General features: G+C 34.8%; 5 protein-coding genes across 9 annotated transcripts; all 5 read right to left on the bottom strand.

Moving 5' to 3' along the window:
* Positions 1 to 5,357: 5,357 nt before the first annotated feature.
* Positions 5,358 to 6,395, bottom strand: LOC121243087. Its single transcript, XM_041141147.1, has 2 exons — positions 5,889 to 6,395; positions 5,358 to 5,774 (listed from the first exon to the last, which is right to left on the bottom strand). The coding sequence occupies exons 1-2, from the start codon at positions 5,982 to 5,984 to the stop codon at positions 5,358 to 5,360; spliced, it is 513 nt and encodes a 170-aa protein (XP_040997081.1). The 5' UTR covers positions 5,985 to 6,395.
* Positions 5,982 to 8,879, bottom strand: LOC121243756 (probable serine/threonine-protein kinase At1g54610). 2 transcript variants are annotated; one of them, XR_005936248.1, is made up of 4 exons: positions 8,146 to 8,879; positions 7,128 to 7,730; positions 6,569 to 7,024; positions 5,982 to 6,000 (listed from the first exon to the last, which is right to left on the bottom strand). XR_005936248.1 is itself a non-coding variant. In XM_041141885.1 (4 exons), exons 1-4 carry the CDS (start codon positions 8,593 to 8,595, stop codon positions 6,565 to 6,567), a joined length of 1,371 nt encoding a protein of 456 aa, XP_040997819.1. In that variant the 5' UTR covers positions 8,596 to 8,879; the 3' UTR covers positions 6,498 to 6,564. The 2 variants fall into 2 exon arrangements, 1 of the variants encoding a protein (XP_040997819.1); XM_041141885.1 differs by lacking the exon at positions 5,982 to 6,000 and having other exon boundaries at positions 6,498 to 6,663; positions 6,806 to 7,024.
* Positions 8,880 to 11,285: 2,406 nt separating this feature from the next.
* LOC121243535 (light-harvesting complex-like protein OHP2, chloroplastic) lies at positions 11,286 to 12,720 on the bottom strand. The gene is made up of 2 exons (XM_041141662.1): positions 12,182 to 12,720; positions 11,286 to 11,558 (listed from the first exon to the last, which is right to left on the bottom strand). The coding sequence occupies exons 1-2, from the start codon at positions 12,598 to 12,600 to the stop codon at positions 11,444 to 11,446; spliced, it is 534 nt and encodes a 177-aa protein (XP_040997596.1). The 5' UTR covers positions 12,601 to 12,720; the 3' UTR covers positions 11,286 to 11,443.
* Positions 12,721 to 14,375: 1,655 nt separating this feature from the next.
* LOC121243521 lies at positions 14,376 to 18,192 on the bottom strand. Of its 3 annotated transcripts, none has more exons than XM_041141647.1 (4): positions 18,026 to 18,192; positions 16,053 to 16,686; positions 14,651 to 14,750; positions 14,376 to 14,613 (listed from the first exon to the last, which is right to left on the bottom strand). In XM_041141647.1, the coding sequence occupies exons 2-3, from the start codon at positions 16,604 to 16,606 to the stop codon at positions 14,681 to 14,683; spliced, it is 624 nt and encodes a 207-aa protein (XP_040997581.1). In that variant the 5' UTR covers positions 16,607 to 16,686; positions 18,026 to 18,192; the 3' UTR covers positions 14,376 to 14,613; positions 14,651 to 14,680. The 3 variants fall into 3 exon arrangements, with proteins under 3 accessions (XP_040997581.1, XP_040997582.1, XP_040997583.1); XM_041141648.1 differs by having other exon boundaries at positions 16,053 to 16,676; XM_041141649.1 differs by having other exon boundaries at positions 16,053 to 16,611.
* Positions 18,193 to 21,790: 3,598 nt separating this feature from the next.
* LOC121243404 lies at positions 21,791 to 26,436 on the bottom strand. Of its 2 annotated transcripts, none has more exons than XM_041141525.1 (3): positions 26,113 to 26,436; positions 23,205 to 23,285; positions 21,791 to 22,341 (listed from the first exon to the last, which is right to left on the bottom strand). In XM_041141525.1, exons 1-3 carry the CDS (start codon positions 26,269 to 26,271, stop codon positions 22,000 to 22,002), a joined length of 582 nt encoding a protein of 193 aa, XP_040997459.1. In that variant the 5' UTR covers positions 26,272 to 26,436; the 3' UTR covers positions 21,791 to 21,999. The 2 variants fall into 2 exon arrangements, with proteins under 2 accessions (XP_040997459.1, XP_040997460.1); XM_041141526.1 differs by having other exon boundaries at positions 21,791 to 22,338; positions 26,113 to 26,431.
* Positions 26,437 to 27,885: the final 1,449 nt, after the last annotated feature.

Genomic DNA, 27,885 nt, shown 5'->3' with positions numbered 1-27,885 from the left:
ACTACATTTGAATACTCTCAACACTCCAAGCACAACGGGCAAGCTGATAAGCTGTCATATTCCCCTCCCTATACACATGATTAAAAATACAAAAGTTAAAATAACTCTTAAGCTTATAAACTTCATCGTACAGAGCACCTAAAATAGATCGAGTCCACCGTATTATTTTGTTGAAGAGATTGTATCAACAACAAACAATCACTTTCAACAATAATATTAGAGATATCCATTGTGTAACACAGTTGAAGGACCCAAAATACTGTCAGGAGCTCTATCACTTCAAGATGTTCAACTTTAGATTCAACTTTTCTAGTTGCCATTAATACCTTTCCATATTCATCTCTCAAAATAACTCCAATTCCAGCTTTCTAAAGATCCATGAATATTGCCCCATCAGTATTAAGCTTCAGACTTGCCTCTAGGGGTGGTTTCCAACCAAAATGAGCTCGAAGTCGAAGCTACGCCAGATTCTTTACTTTCACTGCTTTATAACTGTGCATAATACCTATAGCATGATTAATCACATGCCTAGAACTTAATCTAATCTGCTCAAACTTCCATTTATTCCTCATGTACCAGAATCCCCAAGCTAGACAAAAGAATAACTCTAAGTTGTCCCTCTCCCCCCCTTCTACAGTTTAAGTGTTATATCAAACACTTTGTAGCCATTATATGCAGAAACAGAAGGTAAAAAATCTTGCCAATACTCTTTAATCGGAGGGCAACTAATTAAAGCATGATGCAAGTCTTCCTGAGAATTAGAGCATAGACAGTATACACCATCATCAATTACCTGTTTCTGAACCAGATTTGTCTTAGTTGGAAGACCCTATCTACAAACACGCCAGGCAAACACTCTAATCTTGTTAGGAACCTGCATTTTTCACAAAGCCTTCCACACCCTCTGTTGTCTACCCATATCTGAGGATTCTGCACATAAACCCCTTTGTCTTTCTCTTGTTGTAAACAGATATTCCTATAGCAGGTCTTGACAGAAAACTAACCATTTCTCTCATATTTTCAAGTCCATTTATCTGCTATACTGCCAGGACAAATGACCATTTTAAGAATTTCAGACACAACTCTAGGATTGAAGAGAGTTCTAATTTTATCTATGTTCCACCACCCTGTCGACTCATCAATAATAGAGGCCACTATAACTCTTCCATGTTCTGAACATCAAAAGCATTTTCCTTAACCAATGAACTGTACCCTGGTAACCACCGATCAGTCCATAAATGTGCTGATTTACCATCCCCAATACGCTATCTACAACCCTCCATTAACCACTTCTTAGCCTCTCAAATGCTCATCCATGTATAAGATGGACTATACCCCAAAGTAGCATCCAAAAAACTAGATTTAGAGAAATATCTAGCCTTTAACAGTTTGTAAATCAATGAATTCTCATCCTGTAATAACCTCCAACCTTGTTTTGCAAGAAGAGCAAGGTTAAAAGTCCTTAGATCCTTGAAGCCCATTAATACTCGAATGACTATATATAAAGATATTTACAGAAATTTAAAAATGATTTCTCATTAAGATTTTATTAAAGTTGTAAGATACAATAATAATTTTATTTTTAAAAATCAAGTAGCTCGCGAACAAGTTCAATCTTGTTCATAAAATAAATAAACTCTTTGTGAACATATAATATAACTTAATTGATGATAAATTCTAATCCTCCACGGCCTCCACGGCCTATATGCATATGTTTGAACAAAAAGTAAATCAACAAAACTAAACTCACTCTCTGCCAAACTCAACTGATCAGTTATATAATTGATAGTCCAAAGCTTTGAAACTCAAATCATTATGAATCATGTATGCAAAGTGCAAATAGTTCTTCCCGTGTCACAAATGACATGATGATGTTTTGGTTTTTCCATTAACTGAGCTAGCGCGCAGTACTGCATGCGCAAGCACAAGCACGCAGCACTGCTTAATTGCTAGCAGCACTTGGCATGCTAAGTGAAGCAAAATCAGCAGGATCCATTCCGATTAATTACTTTCTGCATGGAAATCATGTTGACTTTTAGCACGAAAGATCATATCTAGGGATCATATATATATATATATATATATATATATATATTTATATATGTATATGTATATATGTACACAGAAGATGCGGGCCGGGATTTTAGGGACTTACTTAGGCACAAGGCATGAGGATCTTCTCAAGATTTGAGAGCACATGATTTCATGCATATATATATATATGTGTGTGTGTGTAATATAGATACAGCAATATCAACGGTCGTGGCTGTTCCAAACAATCAAGATTATTATACGTACGTAGTACTTAGCATGCACTAGGATTTCATGACTACCACGAGCTAGCATATGCTAGCTAGATATATGCGAGAGAAAGTAGTAGAGTACTGAGCGTGATATTAATGCCTAATGTATGCATATATGAAACAAGGATGGCCCATAGAGCATTAAGCCGGCAAAAGTAGCATCAAGTGGGAGATGAGTACTCTCCATTGCTAGCTTTTCATAATGATGGTTATTAGCAAGCTAGCATGGCTAGCTTATAACTCACCAAAGTACTGTCACTATTCTACAAATTGACACAACATTAATACATGAAAATGCTTAATTGGATTTGCATATAACATATATCTCGTCTTGTCAAAGTTTATCCCAAGAAAAAACAGTTCAAAGATATGTACTCCGGCCGGCCAAATAGGCCCCACACGCAGTACTACCCCTCTTAAGTGGGTCCCCCACCCACAATTTGTGATCTCAGTTTTGTTAATGCATGCATGGCATCTTCTACATGTAGACCCCACAACCACCATGTATCAGTACCACCACTGGCCTTCATGATTATTGATTCCCAACAGTCGCAAGACCAAAAGCAGCCTCCCAACACCACGCATGGGCTGCCACCACACCGAATCAATGATGCTTCGCTACTACACTTTCTCTAGCATGCATTAATTTCTCTGATGATCTCCTCCTCTCTACTCTATATATATAAATACACACACATGCAGTATACAAACATAACTAACACGAAGAATATTATATTTTTCATAGCTAGAAAAGTTTATTTTTGAGTCATGGAAAAGAGCAAGTCATTCCCCGAGTATTCCTCATCTTATTCCGGGGAATTTGAATTCCGGGAACGCTCAAACTCGTACAACTTTAACGGGCCGTGCGAGAAAGGAAATGGGTTCGCTACCTCGAGCGATCCAGAGCTGAAGAGGAAGAAGAGGATTGCATCTTATAACGTGTTCACCATGGAAGGTAAGGTTAAATCAAATGTGAGGAACAGCCTCAAGTGGATCAAGGGCAAGTTCAGCGACGTACGTTATGGTGTGTGACTGATCATTATCCAAGAGTAGTGTTCAAATTTGATCATAAGTACTACTACTATCTCCTTGTTCTTAGTCGCTTTCTCATCAGTTCTCATCATGATCCTCTGTATATTTTGTGTCATGGTTTTGTTTGATTGTTGATGATCATCAAGGTCGACGAGGGAAAATCTACACAAAAGAGAGGGGAAAAAAAAAAGACTTTGGGAGAAAGTACTATTCCCTCTTTGAAACACATGTCAAAAGTGTCATGATGTTGATGATCAACAGTAGTACGAATGTTATTTGGGGCCGGGTGTGATGTGTTTTTGGTGACATATAGATGATGTTTTCGTTCTTTTGATCTTCTCCTTCTTCTCTAATATAATGCATGGATTAAGTAGAAATATTTAAAAGGAAACAAAAAAAGAAGAAGAAAGAATTTCAACAACGATCGATCGATCCTTGCATTCTTTTCTGGACATGATTCCATTTGGTTATATTATGAATGAATATTAGGAGAGCAAAATCATGCGACGATCGAAGACATCTTTTCCATATTTCTGATCATGGAGACAGATCAAGTAGAAATATTTAAAAAGGAGGACTGCCACTGACTATACGTCTATCAGTTTGCAAAGTTGAACGACTTCGATTAAAAAAAAAAAAAAAGACTCTATGATGAAACCTAGCTACAATACTCACCTGTTATGTTTCCCTGATATCTCCGGCCGGATGCCTTGATCTCTCTTTTTTTATTTTTCTCCGCCTTTCTAGTTCTCCATGCTCTCTCCTATCTTTCTGATCTCCTTCAGTTAATCCCTCATAATTTTCCTCTTCTTTTCGTCATGGATCTACCGAAATCACACACGTACGTCCACACTCCACCAACCTGATCTTAGGAATGGTTTGTTTATTCTAGGGGTGTAAATCGATCCTGTCCGGTCCAGTCTAAGGGGTGAATTTCAGTCCATTTTTTCCAGGCCGAACATCCCTACGGACTGGACTGGTAGCTATCAATCCAATCCGGTCGGTCCGTTTGGTCTGATCTAATTATCTTTTTATTTTTTTCTTCTTATTTTACAAAAAATTAATAAAAAAATTTATTTAAAATACTACATTAAAATTAAGTGAATTATTAATTTAGATTATGTAACTAACTCAATAAAAAATTATTTTATATAGTCAATGATAATAAATTAGATTAAAATTACATTCTTAACTTATATATATAATTAATTAATTGATATTATACATTAGTTAATTGATAGAATATTAATTTGTTAATAACATATTTAAAATTTTATATTTTTAATGGTAATAGGTTATATGAAAATTACATAATTAATTATACAATTATTATATAGAAATTTTTTTTTTAAATTCAGTCGGTCCAGTCCGGTCCGGTATAGAAAACCCCTAGACCGGGACCGGACCGAAAATTCTCGATCCTCTATTTCAGGGACCGAGACCGTCCGGTCCAGATCGACCAACTTTCACTCTCGTTCTTCCATAAACGCACGACCTAAAAGAAAATTGATAAAAGAAATTCTGCAGTATATTTTTCTATGAAGTATATCATTTTTTTCTTCGCGTAGGACACAAAGAATTAGGAGGCACCAAAGCAGCCATAAGCAAATTGGTCCAACATGAGTTTAATTAATCTCAAGTACAACCAGACAACCACGTACTCGCCTGTAGGCAAAGACACTAATAGAAATTCCTTCACAGTTTAGATAGAACATCCTTCCTTGGCTGGCTTGCTGAAGCCTATAACATATATATCGAACCAACAAAAAAACAACAGAAAGTCCAATATTCTACAATAATGCATTATATATCGACGTCAAGGGCATATCACAAATAATAGGAGACAATTACAGCATATTATGTTGCTAAACAATATATGATTATTCGTTCTGATCCACAAAGGAGAACAAAAAAAAATGGTTAAGAAACTCTCAGGTAGTGATCATCAGCAGTAACTTGGGAAAAAAATTTCTGCGCTATATGCAGTCATCTCACTTGTCTTAATCATCAACTGCATATACATCAAAATGATTCCTTTCGGCCTGTTTTTCTGAAATCTCTAGTCGATTCAGACCTTTGGACATGATTTGACCTGAACCTGTTGCCATTATCTAATTTAATGTAATTGGCGATGTGTGATCTGGTGGTGGGTGGTGGGGGCAGGTTCTTGATCATGTTAATGTTGCTTGCATTAGGATGATCTTGTGTCTTTGGTGAAATCATTTGATTAAAAGAGAACACGTCTGGGGATAGAGAGAAATTTGAGCTCTCGGTTTGGCTGGAGGGCTTTACACCAGAGGAAGTACTAGTACTACTACCTGTAGTCAAGGTTGGGCTCTCTTTTCTGCTGGCTGGCTTGACATGATCAGAGTAGGTGTTACTGTTACTGGTTGTGCTACGTGGCTCTTGGCTTTGCACATTTATCTCAGGAGTCTTCTCCTGCTACAAAAAATTTTAAAGAATGACATATATCCATGCATGGTTCCATTGCAATTGCAATGCGAAACCAACATTGATACGTACACGACATTGTATGGAAACTGTCTTTTTTACCTTTGTAGTATAATATACAGAAACTTCCTCGGGCTTTGCAGGGGCTGCTAGATCTTTTCTCCTGCGCTCAAAAACTGTCCTAGATCGCTGTTTCATTCTAGAACTTCTGTGCCTGAGAAAAAAACTAGAATCGTAAATGGATTTGATCTTGAGCCGCAAAAATTATCATCCCTAAAGCCTTTGTTAGCTGTTAATGGAGACTGGAGAGTTCAGAATTACATGAGTATGAAGCTCTTCTCTTTATAAATTACAAAAACAGCAACATTAATATATCTAATGTGTTGGTTCACAATTTTTCACTCTACTTCATTGAGAAAATACTATAACATTTCCTGAACTACAACCTAAAATATTCAGTTTTCTCACGAATAAAACACAGATCAATTTACAAGACCTCGTTTGTTTTCATAACTATTTTCATCTCATATCATCTCATCTAATCGTTACAACATTTTTTTAATTCTCACACAAAATAAAATAAATAATTTAACATTTTCAAATCCCAAAAAAAAAAATAATATTCTAACAATATGTTATTCAACTTTTAACTTTTATATCAACTGATTTCATCTCATCTTATCTCATCTGTGAAAACAAACTAGGCCTTAATTCTATGCTGTTAAAAACATTATTACTAGTCAGAAAAAGCACTTTGTTTGGTAAGGAGGAAATGTGTTTACTTTCTCTCTTCATTAGCTTCCTTCAGTTCATCTTCTTTGTTGTAGACAAAAGGGAGATCTGAAAGGTTGCATGCCAACGGACTAGTGTAAAAGAACTGCAAAAGCAGAATGTTTTGCCTGTTAGAATGCACTTCTTAACTAATCTTTCAAGCATGTTTGCCACGATTTCTTTTTATTTTATTTTTTTCTAACAAATTTCAGATCATAATGAAAATCTTCCAACTACTACGTACTTACTTCATTTTGGAGAGCCAAAGAGGCACAGCCCCTATATGCTGGGTCCAGAGCTAGAAGAGTGTTCAACAGACCCAAAGAAGATGCAGGAAATTGGCTGAAAGCCTCTGTAATACTAGGCCTGAACTGTGGAATTTTGAATTTTGAAGACAGTTTCAACTTTTTCCAGTATTCCTCCGATGGTGTGCCACATAGTGTAAAAATCCTGTGAATTTGCTCGACCTAAAGTGCACAGAACGAAAGGGAAAAAAAAAAATCCAGAGAGATGTTGAAAAGATTTTTAGGGAAGAGAGATTTGATTACAACAATTGACTGGACCTATTACCTCTGTTCTAGCAGGCATAATTGGATGTCCAGCAAACATTTCTGCCAAAAGGCATCCAGCACTCCAAAGATCAATACCAACACCATAATGGGTAGCTCCTAATAACAGTTCAGGGGCTCTGTACCAAAGTGTCACAACTCGGTTTGTGAGAGGCAGATTGTGGTTTCCAGTGTAAGAATTTGCAAGCCCAAAATCTGCAATCTTTAGCATCCCCTGTTTATCGATCAAAAGATTTGCTCCTTTAATGTCTCGATGTAAAATCCCCCTATCATGGCAGTGCTGCAGCCCTGAGAGCAGCTGATGCATGTAGCATTTGACCTGTGATTCATTAAGTCTTCCTTCAGAGCGAGAGATAATTGTTGCCAAATCCGTCCGCATGAAATCGAAAACCAGATACAGACTGTATTGCAATCTTGATGTAGCCAATCCTTGTAGTTTTATTATGTTGGGATGATCCAACTTCTGTAACATCATTATTTCTCGTGCCATAAACTTGATACTCTCAGGTTCTGATGTGTCGAAACGGACCTTCTTTAGAGCAACGATTTTGTTGCTCTCTCTATCTCGAGCTTTATACACATTGCTGTAAGTCCCCTGGCCCACCTGCAAAATACCAAACACTTACAAAGAATAAAGTGGCTACCCCCCCTGCTTCCAGTCTCAACTCAAACAAAACAATATGTTCTGTTTGGGTGCCAAGATTATGAGGTAAAAGGAAAGAAATTCAAGTTTCGGGTCATATATTTTTTTAAAAACCGGGACTATCAACCTGAGATTTAAAAGAAATAGTTAGGTTCATGTTGCACCATTAGCAGCAATGGAATCTAAACTGAAATCATGAAAACAAGAACTTTCTAAGACTATCAGAAGAATCCGGTGAGATCAACAATCACTTCCTACTTCTGACATTTTGGAAAAGAAAGTATCCATATTGCAGACCAACAATCACTTTAAACCACATCAGTTCGAAATTATAAAGAATGACAGTGAAATCGAACAGACGCTCATACAGACATACCTTAGTAAGCATAACATAGGAATCAGCACTCTTTGGAACCAACCCCATCAATACCTCTCTTGGAACATTATCCATGAGCCATTTTGGCCATCCATCCACCAACTCAGCCTCTTCAATTGGCTTAAAAAATGACATTCTCTGTGAAACAATATTATTCCCATCGTTACTGCCACCAACTTTTCTCATTTCCTCTCCATGAATCAACTTCCCTTCTCCTCTAGTACTACCGTCTGCTACACCAATATTCCCTTTACCATAAGGGGCATTGTGCTTTTTGGACTCAGCCCTAAACTGCCTACCTGACTCCCTATGCATATCCCTTTGACCTGTTGATCGTCGATGATTATCCATAAATCCAATATCTCTTCCAACGTAGCCATTTTCTAGTTTCAACTTGTCTATGCCTCCAGATTGTGAGCTCTCTGGAGGCTTGGTCTGAACACAGCCCATGCCTGCCTCGGTCTAGTCCGAGTATTTCCTTGTTTCCGAAAACTTAAGATAGAATGGGGATCAACATAACATCATGATGAAGAAGGAAAGAAGGGGAGAAAGAAACAGATGACATCTGGGCTAGTATGAGAGAGAGAGAGAGAGAGAGAGAGTAGTGAGGGGCTTGGCCGTTCTGGGCCGGCTTTTTGGGGAATCATACAACGTGGAAGGACCTTTTCTTGTTCTTCTGAGACTTCTTAGATTTCTCCGCTTGAGTTTTGTGCAAACAAGAAAGGATTCTCCGGAAGTACAACTGCATAAAAAACGTGACGTTGAAGCATAAATAAATCCTAAACAGTACTCTCAAATAGTAAACTTTATATTGGATTTAAAAAACAAAAAAGGTCACAACAATTCTGAAACCTACAATCAAACTTCATAAACCTCAATTTACTTTCAAATATTTAATTCTTTATGAAATATAAGCTGTCTTGTCTCCATTAATTACATGTTCATGGGCTTGTCAAAAATATATAAAATAGTGCACTAAACACCATATATATCCATATAGATCATCTTCTATTTGAAGTAATGTAAATTTTATAAAAGATTGAAATTATTATACTAACTCTATTTATGAATGAAATTTAAAACATGTGTCCAATAATTAATTCTTAAACGCTCAAATAAAAAGAAAACATTAATGCTAAGATATATGAAAGGGCCATGCATAACGGCCGAAGAGTGTTTATTGTTATTACAGTTAATTAGTATTGAACAAGTCAAGAGGGTAATTCACGTGTAATTTCAGGAGACCATCAGAAACAGGAGTTCCATTCTGATTCTGGTGTGGTGGGATATCGACTTTCAAGAAGGATATTATTTATTCATTTGACATTCCCTGTCTCGGTTTTCTCGAAATCAAGCAAAAAGCTCCCATCTTTTCGTTCTCTATTTCGCGTAAATTCTTGGGCCAGATCAAACCCGTAAAACAGAGAGAGTTTTGGACGTCGGGACGTCGGATTTATGCAGAAAGAAATCTGGGTTTGCTATGTTTTTGTGTGTCAAAGGTGTGTGCTTTACTCTTCTCTTTTTTATTTTTTTTGTTCCAAGATTAGAATGGAAGGGTGTCTGTTTGCTTTACTGATCTTGTTGGGCTTTGTTTGGCTGTTGAGAGAAGTCTGTAAAACTCGCACTTCCCCGGACTTTAGAAACCAGAAACGCGCTTATTACAAGCATTTCACCTACTTTGGTGGAGTTGGTCTATCTTTCAAGCAACCCCGAAGGGAGAAAAAAAAAACACAAGTGGTTGATGCATTGTGACTAATGCATAACATCCCTCTTTATAATCACATAATTACATATACCTTGAACTTTCTTGTAGGCAGAAAATAATTCTTTCTGCCTGCTTTAAGCAGCCATTACTTATTCATTTTAAGAGTCTAAACCATGGGCAGCATATAATGTTGCAATCTGTCATCAAGAAGATTGCAAAAAATGCTCTGAACACAACAGCCGGGATAATCTTGGGGATTTGGTACGGCAAAATTGGTGATCTTTGGTTTAGTTGCTCATGGCTCGTACTACTAATTAGACAGGTTTGCACCCTCACAGACATTTAAAAAAGAAAAAAGAACTGCTGCAGTCATCAGTTTATTAGTGCAAAAATATAGATCTTTAAGGGAGTGTTTGGATGTGAAATTCAGTCCTCTCATTTGTAATTCTTAGAGATACATTACTAAAGAAGTAATCGGGTATGAAAAAGCACATGCATTGAAGTATAGATGCCATGTTTGATCTCATTGAAATTCTCGCGTGGACATGCAAATTGATCCCACTTGCAATCCCAGTGGCGGGCATACAGATGTCAGAAACAAGTTTTCCTACGCAGAACTTTCAGAACTAACCTCTGGTTCATTTTCGTTTCACCTGAGTCCCCATTGCTGGTTTGGAAGAAGCAACATTTTTTTTCCATGGGGTGTAACACATGAAAATGAATAACTCAACTGGTTTCATTTCCCGTTTGAATGGTGAAAGTGTTTCATATTGTCTCATCTCATCTTATCTCATCATTACAACTTTCTCAAATTTCCACACAAAATATACTAAACAATTCAACTTTTTCAAATCTCAAAATAATAATAATAGTAAAATATAATATTCTAACAATATTTTATTCAACTTTCATCTTTCATCTAAAATCATCTCATCTCATCTCACTATCCAAACCGCACATCAATCTGATTTTTTCTTAGAATTGATTAGCGTCCAATTCATTTATAGACAAGTAAATGCATTTTATACATCTCCTCACTTCAGAGGTTGAAAACACAAATCTTTCCACCAAAGTAGTCTAAACTCTTAAGTGGCCATTTCAACATTGGGAACAGTACAAAATAAACGATACCAAAACTTGAAAAAAAAAATAAGATATTAATAATAATAAATTAGGAATGGAGCAACCTTTTAAAGGGGTGTGCAGCACAGGCATTGATAGGACTTCTTTTTTTTTTTAGGAAGATGGACGGTATTCCTAAATTTATTGATGGAAGGCACAACTCTACAAATAAAAAAGGAAAAAAAAAAACACAATAACAGCTTGAGATTTATTCGAAGAATACCAAACTTTTTACAGTGCGGTGAACGGTAAAAAAATTGGTATTCTTCCCGTATATCTGATACTAGTCTCGAGTTTACTGGAAAAAAAGAAAAAAGAAAGAAAAAGTGATGAACTTGTATAGTGAAGATACAGCTTGATGATAGGAGATGAAAATGAAACAAATAACTAAACAAGGTCACAAATCAAGCAGAGGATGTGGCTACAGAACAATCAGAAAGTATCAATGGCATTGAGCATCTAACAAAAGAGTCATTCCAGATCAACTATCCCGAAATTGGAGAGAAGGATCTTTACTTGGTCAACAAAGTCCGAGCCTGTTGCATACTCGGTTAGCATCCCAACAGCAAAACCAAACATTGCCCATCTGTTCGACCAAAACCCCAGATACAGAAAAATAGAAGATCCCGGATCAAAATCCATGTAATTTTAAAAAAAAAAAAATGTATACACCACTATAATAGATATATACGACATTAAATAAAGGATTGACATGGCTGAAATGAGTAGGAGGACTCGTGCACTCATACCAAGAACTGAATTGCTTTGGATATGCATATCCAGGGACCAGGATAACCACGTTCTAAACTACAACCATCAGAGTTCATGTATAATTACTAGACAACATGTGAAGAAATGAAGAATCGTAGTTTTTCTTACCTACTTAATTAATGGGAAAATCATACTTCTCAGAAATATGTTTATCTAGGTTCAATTCTTATAGTTTTCTAAGGTAACTAACATTAAGTCAGCACTAATCTAACCTCTTGCTTTGTAACAGTAGCGTATAACCCAAACAATAGGATCCCTAAGTATATATATTACGATGAATATTACATCGTGTTCATCTCCCTATATTGCAAAGTTTTACCATTGTTGTAAATTTAATTTCGTAATCCACTTTAAAATAGTAATAGAATCGAATTGAAGCAAAAGGTATCGTAATTTTGATATAAACCAGGGGGGGGAGGAAAAAGATGAAAGCTTTACCTTCCGTTGGAAATCTCATTCTTCCCAATGAACCCAAAGAACGGACCTTGATTTGCATCCTCAAGCTTCTTCTGCTTAAAGTAATCCTGAAGCTCCTTAGCCTTCTGCCTCTGAAACTCCAAAGTTATCACATTCTTATCACCCCCAACAACCACCGCAGCCGGCTTCGGCTGTGGAGCCACCGTAGAAGACGAAGGGGGAGAAGGGGGAGCTGGCTTGAGAGGAGGAGAAGGGGGAGAGGGTTCTCTGACAGAAGGAGCCGCAGGTCTTCTTAGAGGTCCTTCCGTTTGGGAGCTCCTTATGGTGACTGAATGAGGCTTAGTTGAACAGAATCTAAAAGAGAAAGAGGAGGATGAGGAGGACGGTGAGGAAGTTGGGATTTTGATTTTGATGCATGGGATTGAGGATGTCACTGACATTTTCCTTCTTTACACAGAGACAGGAATTTTGGGTTTTTTCTTTGGGATTATGGGTTGATTTTGTTTGGTCGCGGGTTATAGGGATTGGGGGGATGTCCATGCGCGTGTGGATAAGGTATGGCCAAGTTTCAACAGCGAGATGGCTAGTAAGTTATTTGTACTTGTACGTTGGAGAGCAACGTGTCAAGTGGGGATGAAGTGTCCAAAAAAGAAATTGCTATTACCCTTTTTTTTCTTCTCCTTCGTAATTTTTCATTTTATCTCGTTTCATATAATTATTATAATTTTTTTAAATTTTTATATAAAATAAAATAATCATTTTAATTTTTTCAAATTTTAAAATAAAAATAATATTAAAAAAATATTTTATAATAATATTTTATTTAACCTTTTACTTTTATCTCAATTCATCTCATTAATTTATGAAATTTTTCAAAAACGTTGAAAAGCATAATTTTTTTTCATTCCAAACAACTTCATAAGGCTTTTTATCTCTTAAAATCGTGAAATTGTGCTAAATGAATGTTTTAGTTCCATGCAATTAAAAGAATTACCATGAGAAGGGTTAGTTTGACAGTTCACCAAAAAGTTATGGATCATTTTGATTTGCTTTTAGCGATAAGAAGTGCAATAGATAAAAATGATTATACATACAAAAGTAAACTTAATCGACATAGCTTCATATAATCAGTTAGATCTACTTTATGATAAAAATAATTTTATAATCTGACATACAACATCAAAATAGACCATTCTGTAGATTTACTCTTGTATGATTCATTTATAGTTAAAGTATTTCTCTTTAAGAATATGATATCGGGCTGAGCATAAATGTATATTTGTAGGTTATTATGAGAAGTTAACTCAATAGCTACACTTTTTTCCCCATATAAAGGAGTGTGTTGATTTCGTTCTTCAGGAAAAAAATGATAAGCCAATTAAGTATGGAGTATTGGATAAAGCAAAACTTTTGATCACATTCAAGACACAAAATATTGCATCAGCAATGTGGAATGTAGGCGGTTGCTCATTAAAGATCTAAAGTCAAAGAATCGATTGAGGCAACAAGTGTGATTTTAAAAGTTTTTTAGACACATCGATGTGTGAGGCCCACAAGCCTATTGAAATATGAAAAATATTCTAACCACAAAAGGATTACACAAAAACAATCTTACAAACTGATGTAATTTTATGTAATTCGTCAGATTATAAAGTTACTTTTATTGTAAAGTAGATCTAATAGATCAGATAAAGCATTGTGATATTGCTTTTGTATAATTTGTAACACTACGTATTGAATATATACTCTAGTTTGTTGTACATGTAGATTGATGACTTTTAAATTCAAAGGATTCAATTCCAATAGAAACTGGATCCAAGCCATTCTCATCATCCAGTACGATTTTGGGCTGTTTTATTTGCGGTAAAAATCAAATGTTTGCCCTTCTATATATATGCACAAGTTGAATTGACATCCTCTACAGTTAGGCTGTCTGAATTTCAATGGCAGACCAAGAGAGGGAGCTGTGAAGTCCACCTGCCATGGGCAGCCTTGGGGTGCAGTACCATCTGCTCGAGGCAAATGGGACCCCGCGAGCTCCCTCCTACTAAAACTAGGGTAACCAAATCGTAGGAAATCCAGATTCACACTAGTTATTTAAGCCTGTCATTCATGGCTTTCACTTTCCAGTGGGCAATGGCCCCAAAGCTTCACAGCATCTTACATTGATCACAAATGGGTAAAGATAAGCTAAATCTAATAAGATAAGGAGGGGGGGAAAAAAAGAATAATACATTAATTAGAATAAAACAATAGACAATGAAGTCACACAAAATGAAGTGAAGCCAAGAGTTGCCAAAATTAAAACCAGCAGCAATCTAATATAGACACAAAATTAACAGTCGGACTAACCACAGATAAAACTCCTTGCTTTGTGACTGTTTTCCATGCGGCTCAAAAAACCTGCATTTTCTTTAGCCCGGGACTAAGTTGAGCAAAAGAAGGAAACAAACCAGCTTTGCTACCAGGTGCATCATTAAGTTTAAATTGAAGCTGAGCCCACATAGGGTAAGAGCCACACTACATGATTGCGCATGAACAATTTCTTTCATTCCCGTTGTCAAATTCGTCATCTGATCCATCCACTTCACTGCAATTGGATCAGTTTTTCATCTCAGCAAAAGAATTATAGATTAAGGGAATCAAGGGAATGAACCAGAATAAACAAAACAGAGAAGAATATAATGGAGGGTAGGGGAAAATCATTCTGCTTCCAGCATATGGCACATCCATCAGAACATGGATAGCATAACAAGCAAGCATAAAGGATGAAGAGCAAAGGATAATAGCATATAATGCTAGCATTCTTTTCGAAGCATTTAGTATCAACTACTTTCCAAGTGCATTTTCCCAGACAATAATATTCAGACCTCCTAATTTAAATAGCTAAAAAATACTGAGTTTTGATCCATCCTTTTAACCAGCTCATTTATCATGTGCCTTCAAGTTGCAACCATCTAGCATGTCAAGCACATTATTTTTCTTCTACCCTGCTGCTTCTCTTTCATAATTGTCTCAGATCTCTACAATTTTCTCCCTACTTCTTTGTCTATCAAATCTTATGTTTATGATCTTTTGGAAATTTTTCCCATCTCCAAATCATTCTCGCATTTCCTTTATAAATTATTTCCAATATTTCTACAACTCTTTCTGTGATACCCTATATGATATACCCTATATGATATGGATAAGGGTAGGTGGTAAATGGAAGGCCCAAACCACATGGCCTATACTCTAAAAAGACTAGTCAATGATACTATTGGAGCACCATTGGAACCTTATAAAGAGTAAGAACTTCTCCTTTCAAAGCAATGTGGGATCCCATACACCACCTACCCTTATCCATATCATATGGGGTATCACACTTCCTCTTCTTCTTCCCATCTTGCATGAAAGATAAAAACTCAAATATGACAATAACTTTGGGTGGTTCTTGACAAATTGGTGGATTCTTGAAAAAGGCTTTAATTTATAAGCTAAAAAACAGTGGCCTCCACCTCCAAATGCAGCAAATAGCACTCTAAACTGGGTCATAATTTTCAGAACAGGGGGAACCTGAACCCCGCACATTCAAGTAACTCATAGGAAAAACAAAAAGAACAAGATTTTTCACGTAGTGGCAAATATCACTAAAGATTTTGAGAAGCCAAGATCAACGACTAGCTCAGAGAACTAATGGTGACTGAGAACTCCTAGACACAATTTATTAGCTTAGCATCAATGACACAAATATTAACATACCTAGACTTTCTAACATGTTTAGGAGACGTCCATGACCACATACATCATTGGAGAGATAAAGGAAGATGGGAGGACTCCAAAAAGTACTTAAAATGCAAATAATTGAGTATAAATCACATTTTCTGAATAAGAAGTACAAGAATTTCCATACCTGGGCTCAAATTCCCTGATCTCAACGAGCTCACTCCCACAGGCATCTGTCCACTGCACTTTCCTCCTTTCAGTATGACCAGGGATATCACTACCTTTTTCACCCAATGCTTCGCGTTCACTAGTGTTCTCAACAGAAACAGGGGGTTTGTCTGATAATGGCTTCTTCAAGCTACTTCTAATAGCTACCTTTCTTGCATTATTGTCATAATCTGGATCAGTGGTACAATCCTTGCCATTATCAGAAGTAAGAGGCTCTGGCAAGACATCTTGATGTTGGGCAGGGCCCACTTTAAGAGGCGAGGGGGTGTCAAGCCCTGGGGAAGCGCGACCAAAGCAGACGAAGGAAGCGCACCCGCGGGAAAGCCAGTTCTTCGTGGAAGCCAGCTGGAGGTTAGGATCAGATTCTTGGTCCACCAACTGGTACTGATTCCAAGGCGAAACTCTCATGGGTTTATCTTCATTCTTCTGACCCAAGAGAAGGAGGGCCAGGCCCTTGCTATAACCAGAAGCTGAAGAAGAAAAGAAACCTCCACCTTCTACAGCCAATAACATCAGTTCTGCACATCGGGGCACCCAGGATAAATTTCTTTACTGCTTCCTCCCCATAGAAGGATAAAATTAACCTGTTACGACCATCAAAAGTATCAGAACTGGCATGTTCTCAGGACACCAAACATAAATACTGTTCTCAAATTCTCTATTTTAATTTTTCTTGTGCAGATGTCCAGTTAAACCAGTTTTAAACTTTTTTAAGCATAGTCAATAGTGATAACAAACAACTCATTGTGGCACATAAACAAATTCCAAATTCACATGATTCTAATAAAAAAGACGTGCCAATCCAAAATCATTTAGGAATGTTCTCACTGTAAAGTCAAGTACCAGAAATCAGAAAGATTACGATAGACAGAGTCTCATCAAAAAAATATCAAGGGAAGCTGAGAAGTATGAGATTTTGTATAAGAATTAGGGAAAATTACTAAATTACTAACGTGCTTTTGCAAGTACCATTTTTCCGAATATATCAACATTGAGAAAAAGAAAAAGGGTAAAAAAAAAAATGCCGAGAGAGAGAGAGAGAGAGAGGTCACATAAGAGAGCAACCAAGAACCAAGTTAGCGATGGCAAAGGGGAAAGAAGGAAGTTAATAAAAAAGAAAAACAGAAACGAAAAGAATTGAGGCGAATATTAATATAAATTAACCATCAATTAGTTTTCACAAAAACCAACATTATTAATATTTTTCTCCTGGCCATCATCAGGTTAATCAACAGTACAAGCAAAATTACTACGTAAACCACCACATCACTTCTAAAAAGAATTTGCTATATCGATCCACAAAACCTTATTTTGTTAAGTTGCAGAAAACTGATAATTTAATGGTAATAATAAGTCACAAAATAATGGAAGACGTAGTAGATCTCCTAACTTCCAATCAATAAGAGCATAAAGGAATTAAATTTGACATCATACTTCGTTACCCAATCTCGGTGAAGTTTCAATTATATGAAAAATTACTACTTTAATAAGCATTCCAAGTATTATCTCTATATGAATCATTATATCTGTAGCATTTCTCTACTTGAAAAAAAAAAAAAAAAATGTAGAACTTGCCATATAATCTACTTACAGCAGTAATTTAACGAGGAAAAGAAAAGAAGTTAAATAATATCACCGCTTCGATGAGTGCTCTGTTAGTTTGAAAATAAAATGCAGGAAAGGAGATGAAATTCAAATTCTGAATCTCAAATTTTTACGATCCAACTTATAAAATAACTGAAGTCGCGACTTCGCGGAGCTTAGTTCGACTAGTTAATTTCATTGTGCTGAATTTTTCACGTTTTTGAAATTAAAAGAGACAGATAGAAAGAAGAAATGCATCAGCAAAGCATAAGATTCAAAACTTTTTACTTAAATTCTCGAGAACTAATCGGAAAGTCAGATCAAACTAGAAGGAAAAACGAGTAATACCCCAAAGAGATATAAAATCCAAGTGAGATCTCCAGCGAGTATTCGCGCCGGCGGGCGGTCAAATCGGCGGCTGCGAAATCTCCGATCGTTGGTTTGTACGAAAAAGTCGCCGAGGATTTGGGAGAGGGAAAAATTAAATGAAATAGAAAAGGAAAAAAAAAGAAAGGATTTATGAGAACTTCTGGACAGAGTTATTTAAAAGGAGGATAGGGATAGTGACTCCACGGCGCATGATAGCGACGGGTCCCCTATTTAATTTTTTTAACTATTTCTTATTCTATTTAATTTTATATCCCAACTTGAAAATTAAATAATAATTGGAGTATCTTGCTTTTGTTTGATCGCTTATGGCTTTTTTTTTTAAATCCGTTTTATTAATTTAATTATAAAGAGTTCAAAGCTATGATAGTTAAGTAATATTTAAGTATAAAAGGATAAAAAGTATGGGGAGTATTTTTTTTATAATGATATATTTCACTATCTTTTTCTCAAACATTATATGATTATTTATATAAAACTAATATATTTATCTCTTAAAAAATTTATTTTCTTCACTCTATGTTATTTTATTTTAAATCTTAGAATTATAAGTTTCTAGCACATAGTTTATTTATTTATTTTTTTTTATAAAACTTGACTTTTTAGATGAATTATTATATTCTCAACCTGGTGTGTAGAACACATCACTTAAATGGTAATATTTTATTTGTAAGATTTAAATTTTAAAATTTATTTTTCAAATCAGATTATGACATGTAAGTATTTTATTATGTATGCTTTACACACTGATTTGATAATAGAATTTTCCTTTCAAAAATTGGGGGAATGTCATGTCCATGAAAAAGATTGTATTTACTTATTTATTCAAATTGATTATTTATTTTTATATTTATGAACATTCTTGCTTTTTTCTTGCCACATATTAGTCAAAGAAATATATATATATATATATAAATATATATATAGTTTTTTAGTATACACCCTAGAGCACAAAGAGGCTAGCGTGCTCATTTTAATAATTGACATCATTTTGATTGGCCTCAAGTATGACATCTTATGTACAAATTGCATCAATCCATGATTTTTCCAAGAGAGCTTGACTTTGTTGGAAATTGGTGTTTAGGTATATGATGAGTTTTTTTAATTTTTTATTTTTAACAGAATGGTGCTATTGACCAACTTCAATATTTCTAACCTAATCCAAAATCTTTTCTTGGCTGGTTATAGCCATTTTCTTTTATTATTATTATTATTATTATTATTATTATTGATGGAACTATGATTTTTTTAAATTTTTTTTTTTTAAAAGAATTTTTGGATGGGCCAGAAATATTAAAAAGTTCTCATGGAATCAAGTAATTTTCTTGGAAATGTCTTTGCACTTTTTCTTTTTCTTTTTTTTCAATAAAATAAGTTGGATATAGATCAACTACCCATTCAAGTAATTATGTCCCTTTTGAGGTGGGAACCACATTCTTGCAGACATCTTCTCTTCGAGATTTGGACCATTTTTTGCAGCCAAACAAAAAGCAAGAATGAAGAACAAAAAAACAGGGAAAATGGGAAAGTGAAAAGAAAGATCACTTATAAAACTTTCCCAAATTGCGTTATTCGAGAGACAGACATGTAAGTAAACTTTTTATATAATATTAAATATTTAATAAATATTTCAGAGTCTGCCTATTTTTTTTTATATATTTTAAATTCTCATAATATAGGTAAAAAATCTAAAATATATGAGAGTAAAATTTAGGGCTCGTTTAGATATAGAAATTATATTATCTTATCTTATAATTATAATTTTTTTAAATTTTTATATAAAATATAATAAATAATTTAATTTTTTTAAATATTAAAAAAATAATAATATTAAAATAATATTTTATTCAACTCATTTAAAATTATCGTAATTTAAACAATAATAATGAATAAGAAATGATGTTCAAATTTCAATGAACAAGAAATCAGTAAATGCTGTCATTTATGGCCCAAAGACTGGCCTTCGATGAATGAGTGACGTTGGGGGATGAGATCAGAAGTATGTAAAGAAGTATGTAAATGCATGATGGTTGGTGGTGGGTCAAAAGAAGCTGCCTTCCTACGTTCAAATTTTGTTTGAGCTTCAACTCTCTTTGATGCCCAATCCCACCTACCAAAATTAGCTATAACTTTATTTCCAAATAAAGGGACTAATCTGACTTGGGAAATTTAATATCTATAACGATACATATAAGAGGAAACCCTAGAAGTTCAAGCTCTTTCTAGACATGATATAAGTGTATGAGAATTCAAATTTATATTGCAAATTGGCGTGGAGAACATACATTTCAGGCTATTAATATGAGAGGATTTGGGCTGTAAAAAAAAAAATAATTATAATAATTTCAGATTATGATTATAACCTGTGATAAGAAATCGTGTACGCAGGAAGTTGGACAATTTCATGAATTTAGTTCCATGGTCACAGCCATTGACACTAAGTTTTAGTTTGTTTTCACAGACTATTTTTAACTCATCTCATTTTATATAATTATTATAATTTTTTTAAAATTTTTACATAAAATAAAATAAATAATTTAACTTTTTTAAATTTTTAAATAAAAATAATATTAAAAAAAATATTCTAATAATATTTTATTTAATTCTTAACTTTATTTTTACTCATTTCATTTCATTTTATCCCATTTGCGAAACAAAACAACACCTAAACATGTCATCTGATCAATAAACCTAAACCTTCTTTTTTTGTATAGTGAAAAGCAACCCATGATAAATAAAAAAAGAGTGAGACTATTATGACGCTCTACTTTTATTGTTGGTGTGTCGTTCAGTAGTTTTATTTTTTTATTTTTTTATTTTTTTTAATATTTTTAAATATTTTTAAAAAATAAAAAAAATATATCAATATATTTAAAATTATTTTTTTAATTACCATATAAAAAAATATATATTTATTTTGACTAGAGGTCAAATTAAATAGTTATAGTGAGGCTAGATCTCTTCATCAAAAAAATTAACGTGGAAAGTGTTGAGAATTTGGAGGTGGTGGTGATTATAAATGCACCTCAGTGCCCATGAATGTTTTATGTACTTTTATGGAGTAAATTGTTTTGACTTTTCCAAAAAAATGGAATCTGTCTCTGTGGCCTCGGGACCTCAACATATATATATATATATATATATATATATATTCCCAATGAAGTAATGATCTTTTTCTTTCTTCTTTTTATTTAGCAAAGCATATCAACAAAAAACAGTGATTTGTTTCATAATCTCGAACTGCTCCCGAGGAAATTGAACGAAAGTTCATTTCTTTTACAGTTGCTTCCCTGTATCTATTGGAAAGAGGCAGCTAAAACAGTTTCTAGTACTGGCAGTGAGTCACAGTCACGATCTGATTCTTCCACCCCTTAACTTCAGTCCATGTTAAAAGACAAACACAGTAGAGATTCTCAAACCCTGGGGGCCCCAAAGTTTCATACAGTTTTTTTCTTTTTTGTTTTTTTTTGTCAACTCCAATCTTATCATGTCGCTTCAATTTAATGAAGACATGTGCTACACTCACAATATATAAATGGATCCAAAGATGTAATTTTGATTATTTTTAACATTTTAGGTCTACAGAAGCCTCTAAGTGGTTTGTCATACAAACTTGAAAGAAAACACTTCAAGGTAAATAAAAACTCCTACTCAAAAAACACAAATCAGTTTAAAGAAATGAAAACAAGAAGGATTAAAAAAAAAAAAAAAAAAAAGACAAGCCTAGGAGCCAATTTAGATATTCCAGATGTATTCAAACACAAGGGCTTTACAGAAGATACAATAGACCCAAACTCACATAGAAGTAAAATAAATGGTTATGGTATCAGTTCCATCCTGTGCTTTTACTCATTAATGGAGGTGTGAAGAAGCCTTGTAGTCACCTTGGTTCTTCTTCCCAACTGCATGGCCAGAGACCGGTATGATGTTCAATTTTAGTAACTGGAATCATTAGCAGGACTATCTGCATGCATGTCCATGGCAGAATCGTTTGAACTGTTCCTGCTCGGGGAGTAACCTCCCCGAGTAATGTGATAGTGTTGAAGACTCTGGCGGAGAGGGCTTGATAAAGCATTTGAGAAGACTGAATTCTTGGATTGATGATCACAATGCTCGGAGCGACTTCCGTGCCCAGCGCTTGTTAGGCCAGATGACCCTGAAGATACCGGGAAACCTGAGTTCATGACATGCATTGTAGGTTGAGAATGCTGATGTTGTTGCACGGGAGCTCTAGGGGACATCGATGGCTCCTCCCCGCAGTAGTCCAGCTCATTCTGCTAAGAGACCAGAAAGTTTCAATTTTTAAATAAAGTTAAACCAATACAAACAGCTAATACCAAATGTTGAGATTCTCAATATAAGAAAAGAAAATCTGTGCTATGTATACAAATACATGTGTGCCCGTGTACTATAAGGTCTATGACAGATACAGATTCAACTATTTGCTGTGTACTGATTTTGAGGCGTCCAAAGAAATGCAATAACAAGGATGCCACCGACTTCAGACGTGAATTAAAAAAATGGGATCTCATTAACAATTTATTAACATGTACGCCTTGGGTCAAGGGCCGTACTACATTGTACATGTTTCAGAATAAACAAAATCTGAAGTACTACTTTCGATCCAAGCTATTACATTATAGGTACATTTTGTGGGCAGAATAGGATCTTGAAATGGAGTAGGAATTCTTTTTTCTTTTTCTTTTTCTTTTTCTTTTTGATTTCGTTGTTGAATTGCACCTGATACTTAAGGACCATCTATAGAGTTATCTCGCATATCTTAGCAAACAGATTACAATAAAATGGTTGTCATATGTAACCAAGTAAGAAGTACATATGCAATCATGAGGCATGGAAGCAATATACAGAGGAGCAAACGACAGAATGTGAATAACATGAAATGATGCAGATATTTATGGTTGGAATGTCAGACCCAATCAGAAAAGTCAAGTACTGAGGCTCTTTCTCAATGGCCTCTTAACTAACCAAGTTAAACTCTATATTGTATTATTTGAAATTGCATGACACAATTCTCAATGTCAATTCAGAGTTCATACCTGTTGAATATGTTATAAGAGTCTGCTTACAATCACAATAGAAGACCGTAAACAACTCGGGCAGAGTGAATAGTTAAAAATACCTGAATGTAATTAAGAATATCAACTGTTGCAACCCTAGATCCTTCCTCTTGTTGTCTCCGGATCCATTGATAGAGTTTTTCCTGAAAAATAAATGACCAGGCTACATCAACAGAATGTCAAGGCCATTAAGGCAAAAGACTTGACTGAAAAGCGATGTAAAATATTACTGCTAAACTAGAAGGATTAAGTGCCAAACATCATTCAACCAAACAAGAGCCCAAAGCCACAAAAATACCTGATTATGTTCCAATGACCAATAGGAAAATTCTTTTATGGGACTTCATGCAAACAAACGTAACCTCCCAACTCTCTAATTATGTTCCAACAGCACAAAGCCACAAAAACCCCTCCCAATTGTACTTCGCATTTCACAAGAATTAAGGAAGAATATGCTTCAGCGATAAGTATTTAATACAAACCCCAGAATGTAAAAGAGGTTTTCCACTTTTAAGTTCAATGCCAACCAACTTAAGGATAACATCAAGACAAAAACTTTGGCTACCTTATCATGGTTTCCTTAAGAAGATAAATTAATTGTCTGTTTGCGACATTCAAGCCACAACGCAAACACAAAAAAGGTAAGGCCTCTAAGAAGCACCAGCAAATTACAGGTGCTTTGCTAATGAGAGCCATACAAATTTCTGAGAAAAATACGACCATCAAGTAGATCAGTCCTGAAAAAAGGAAAGAAAGTGATTCCATGATTGCTACTTTGCCATGGATGATTACAGAGAAAACAACTACTGGAATCTTCATTACAAAATAAAAGAGAATAATGAAGTAGTACTCTGGAGTTACTGAAGTTACACCTTCTAAGCTTGGTTCAAGAAACAAAACAACAAACAGAGGCAGTGCAAAGCATTTCAATTTCGATTTTCCTTTTCCTTTCTTTTCTATGCTATGGAAAAGCTAGATTTCAGTTTAAAAGTTCCTCCATACAACAACAGCACCCCATCACGCAGCCCATTGCTCTATCCTTGAAAAGCAAAGATGCAAGTACAAGATATGGATAATGAGAATATATTGATATGGCAAATCCTATAAGTACAAGTGTGATGATGTTCATTCAGTTTCTATAAACTCCGTGTTCTAACTTATAAAATAAAACTCAAGCATCCCTGCTTTTGCAAGTAAAGAAGGCACTAGCACTGAAAAACGTGCATCAAAGGGGTCAAGACTCGAATTTTCAAATAAATTGAAGTCTAAATTGAAGTCTAGAACCTAATGTTCGACACATTCAAATGTGTAGGAGTAATGATACTGACTTTATTAAGACGACAAAGATCATGAATCCCCAGTACAGACGATGTATAAAGGAAATCCACCTAACTGAAAAAAAAAAAAAAAGGAAAAGGAGTTGGGAAGCCTAGAGAAGTAGAATCAGACAAAAAGCTACACAGTTTTGGGCCACTGCCCATTGAAAAAGAGTGTCCCCAGTACAGACAATGTATACAAGAAATCCACCTAACTGGAAAAAGGAAAAGGAGTTGGGAAGTTTAGAGAAGTAGAATCAGACAAAAAGCAACAGTTTTGGGCCACTGCCCATTAAAAGAGTGTATTAAAGAAAGATGAGACTTATGACTAAAGCATCTTCAGTTTAAATGCAAGGTCAAAATGTAATACCCTTCAATGAGAACTTCCTAAAAGACTAAAAATAAACCTTAAATCAACTTCCACCATTGATCAACATCCTCCATTTTTACTTTTGGGAATTTTTGCATTTCAATTTATCAGATTCAATGCCCAATTATTTGCTTCTTCAAATTCCAAGACATCTAGTTCTTTTATCATTTATGCAAGTAACTGTCCAAGTCATTTAGTAAGTACAGATGACCAGAGATTTTCTACAACAGAAAAAATGCCATGTATCATCATCCTCGATACCCCTATGATGCTCTTGATGGTTGATTAACTTTCAGTAAAAAAGTTTCTTTCAGATTGTTCATATTCAATGAGTAATGTATATAGCCATTGCTGACCTTTTGCAGCAAGCCTGTGATATACATTCCGTTATCTAACATATCATATTTTGATAAAGCTTACTGCAAACTATACTAGATGAATCTTCACAGTACATATCATCGACGATACATACTGAGATATGATTCAGTCATATATAAAAGACTCTCCCTTCAATTGTATTTGTGTAAACTAGATATAGTTGTTCAAAATTACAAATTTAAAAGGATACTCGATAGGTATAGGGTTCAATTCTCACGGACACATACTGCTCACAGACAAGAATACACTTAAACTGCCGCCTTTCTCCTTTAAATTGCTGACGTCCCTTGTGCATCAAGCTGCAGTGCCACATTGCTAGCTAGACCTTGGAAAAACTTGAAACTACTTTCCCACTTCTAAATTTAGTATTTAGATATCACCTGGTATTTTCTTACAATTGAGGGTATTTGCACTATAATCTAAAGGTGCTCACTTCAAATATAGGAAATTTCAAACAAGGCCCATATAGTGGGCTTTAAAAAAAAAAAAAATAGAGGGGTTCACACTCTTGTGATCAACACCAAATGCTTGTCCAGATTTTGACAAAATTGGCTATTTATTCTTCCCTAACTACTATTCTAACACCTCAAGTATCCCCCTACGTCAATGAAAAGGTAGTATTTTTGAGAAAATTGAATCTTTTCTTATCTCAACACCCTCTCACCCTCTCAACCGTTCTCGCAAGTGAAGTACAGCTCACCCAACGAAAATAAAAACTTGAAAAAAAAACATGACAATCATATAGATACAATATATTCCATCGATTAATGTAATAAAATCTAATTAATAATCAAAGTACAAACGAGACAATCTAAAACCAAAAAAAAAAAACAAAAAAACAAAGAACAATATATATAAACATTTCTAGTCCAGCAAGCATAGAAAGGAGAAAAGAGTGATACGTACAAGGCCGTGGCGTTCACCGGCTTGAAAGGAGAACTTGTGGTGGTTCATGGACTGGGTGTAGAGCTGAGAGAGGGAGTTGGCCGCGCTGCAAAACGACGCGTACATGGTCCGATCCACCTCGTCCAGGGTCGTCGCTATGGACTTCCTCTTCTTCCCCATCGCTCGGTAGACAATTTCGATTCGGCGATCGAATGTTGCGACGATATGGCAGGTTTTTTTTTATGGAATCAGAGAGATAGAAGAACAATGTAAAAGGGAAAAATGGCCGAAGAGGGGGTTTTGTACTACGAGAGTGGGAGCAAAAGTTAGAGAGTAACGTAAGAGACACATGGTAAATATCGTGGCTATGTAATTATTACTAATCTTTGTGTAATCTATCATAAGATACTAATTTATCAAAAATAAATATTTACACAATCAATATTAATGTCATGATATCTCAGTACAAATAAATTATATAAAAATAATTTTATAAATTGATGTAACTTCTTATAATATGTCAGAGATTCAGATTTGCTATACAGTAAAAGTAACTTTACAATCTCACAAACTACATTAAATTACATCAATTTGTAAGATTACTTTTTTATAATCACTTTGTGGTTAGAGTATTATCATATCTAATATTTCGAGACTACTTAATTATTTTCGTAAAATTTATAACGATATAATTTTACATATAACTCTCCGGATAGGATTAATGCAAGATAATCTTGAATCAACCCAAATGAGCGATGGAGTGAAGATTCGATCAGGAACAACTAATATCGATTGCCGGTTGATCATCAATGCCGAAAAATCAACCCAATCAGCTCGAGTTTGATGAGATTGATTATTGAATAATCGTGTTCATGGTCCACACTGCATGACAAGAGTTCAAGTCCAAGTCTAGTATCTTGATCACCACCTGATGATCTATGTCATGTTGAGGCAGCAACATCAAGTGATCAAGTCAAACAATTGTAATCTAGGATATGATTGTGTAAAGACTATAGTGCTTATTACAATGACGTGTGTGAGAAATCAACTAAATTAACCACCTAATTACAACGTTGTATTATAGATCATGATCGTATTAGCTAGAGCTTAGGTTATGTATGAAATCAACTCACAAATCGGATAAACCCTCCTTATGACCAAATACATGATTTTCATCATAATAATCAAGTCAAGCTAAGTAAGGAATGTTGCATTCATCAAAACAAGTAGGAATCACATTCAATTCACAAGTCCAACATGTGTCTTGACCAAGAAGAAGCCCATGTAATTATTTAAGAAATTTGAAACCCAATCAAATTAATGGGCTTATAATTATTATTCTACATGAATACTGCTACAACTACATAGAGATTTTATAAAAATAAATTCACAAGCTAATATGATTTCATGTGATACATTAGATTTATTTTTCAATACAAATAACTTTACAATCTGACAAACTATATCAAATTACGTTAGTTTATAAATTTACTTTTATGAAATCTTTTTATGGTCAAAGTAGTTCTCATTCTACATAAATCAAAGAAAGAAGGAATCCCACGGTAAGGAATAACCATTTTATCCATGTTATCATGAAATGTCACGCGCCACTATGTTGTTGTACTTCTAGATCAATTGATATGGTCACTCACACGTCTTGAATGTTGCCAAAAGCAATATACTTGATTCTACCTTATACGTTGCTATCTTACTATTTTCATCCAAGGCTGATGTTAATATACTTCTCTACCATTGAACAAGAGAACAACAACAATCCATCTCGAACCAATGTCT

This window comes from Juglans microcarpa x Juglans regia, chromosome 8D, assembly GCF_004785595.1.
Source record: "Juglans microcarpa x Juglans regia isolate MS1-56 chromosome 8D, Jm3101_v1.0, whole genome shotgun sequence".
In the NCBI taxonomy this organism is placed as follows: Eukaryota; Viridiplantae; Streptophyta; class Magnoliopsida; order Fagales; family Juglandaceae; genus Juglans; species Juglans microcarpa x Juglans regia.
Note: the sequence above shows the minus strand (reverse complement) of the source record. Positions and strands in the feature narration are given on the sequence as shown.

Excerpts from the sequence above, each read along its gene's own strand:
- LOC121243087 (XM_041141147.1), bottom strand. The coding sequence starts at position 5,984 with ATGAAACAGCGATCTAGGACAGTTTTTGAGCGCAGGAGAAAAGATCTA. Across the intron at positions 5,775-5,888 it reads CTGTATATTATACTACAAAG|GAGAAGACTCCTGAGATAAA; the intron begins GTAAAAAAGACA and ends TTTTTGTAGCAG.
- LOC121243756 (XM_041141885.1), bottom strand. The coding sequence starts at position 8,595 with ATGGGCTGTGTTCAGACCAAGCCTCCAGAGAGCTCACAATCTGGAGGC. Across the intron at positions 7,025-7,127 it reads TTATGCCTGCTAGAACAGAG|GTCGAGCAAATTCACAGGAT; the intron begins GTAATAGGTCCA and ends TGTGCACTTTAG. Across the intron at positions 6,664-6,805 it reads CTTTGGCTCTCCAAAATGAA|TTCTTTTACACTAGTCCGTT; the intron begins GTAAGTACGTAG and ends CTGCTTTTGCAG.
- LOC121243535 (XM_041141662.1), bottom strand. The coding sequence starts at position 12,600 with ATGTCAGTGACATCCTCAATCCCATGCATCAAAATCAAAATCCCAACT. Across the intron at positions 11,559-12,181 it reads AATGAGATTTCCAACGGAAG|ATGGGCAATGTTTGGTTTTG; the intron begins GTAAAGCTTTCA and ends TTGGTCGAACAG.
- LOC121243521 (XM_041141647.1), bottom strand. The coding sequence starts at position 16,606 with ATGTTATTGGCTGTAGAAGGTGGAGGTTTCTTTTCTTCTTCAGCTTCT. Across the intron at positions 14,751-16,052 it reads ATCAGGGAATTTGAGCCCAG|TGAAGTGGATGGATCAGATG; the intron begins GTATGGAAATTC and ends ATCCAATTGCAG.
- LOC121243404 (XM_041141525.1), bottom strand. The coding sequence starts at position 26,271 with ATGGGGAAGAAGAGGAAGTCCATAGCGACGACCCTGGACGAGGTGGAT. Across the intron at positions 23,286-26,112 it reads CCGGTGAACGCCACGGCCTT|GAAAAACTCTATCAATGGAT; the intron begins GTACGTATCACT and ends TTTATTTTTCAG. Across the intron at positions 22,342-23,204 it reads ATATTCTTAATTACATTCAG|CAGAATGAGCTGGACTACTG; the intron begins GTATTTTTAACT and ends CTGGTCTCTTAG.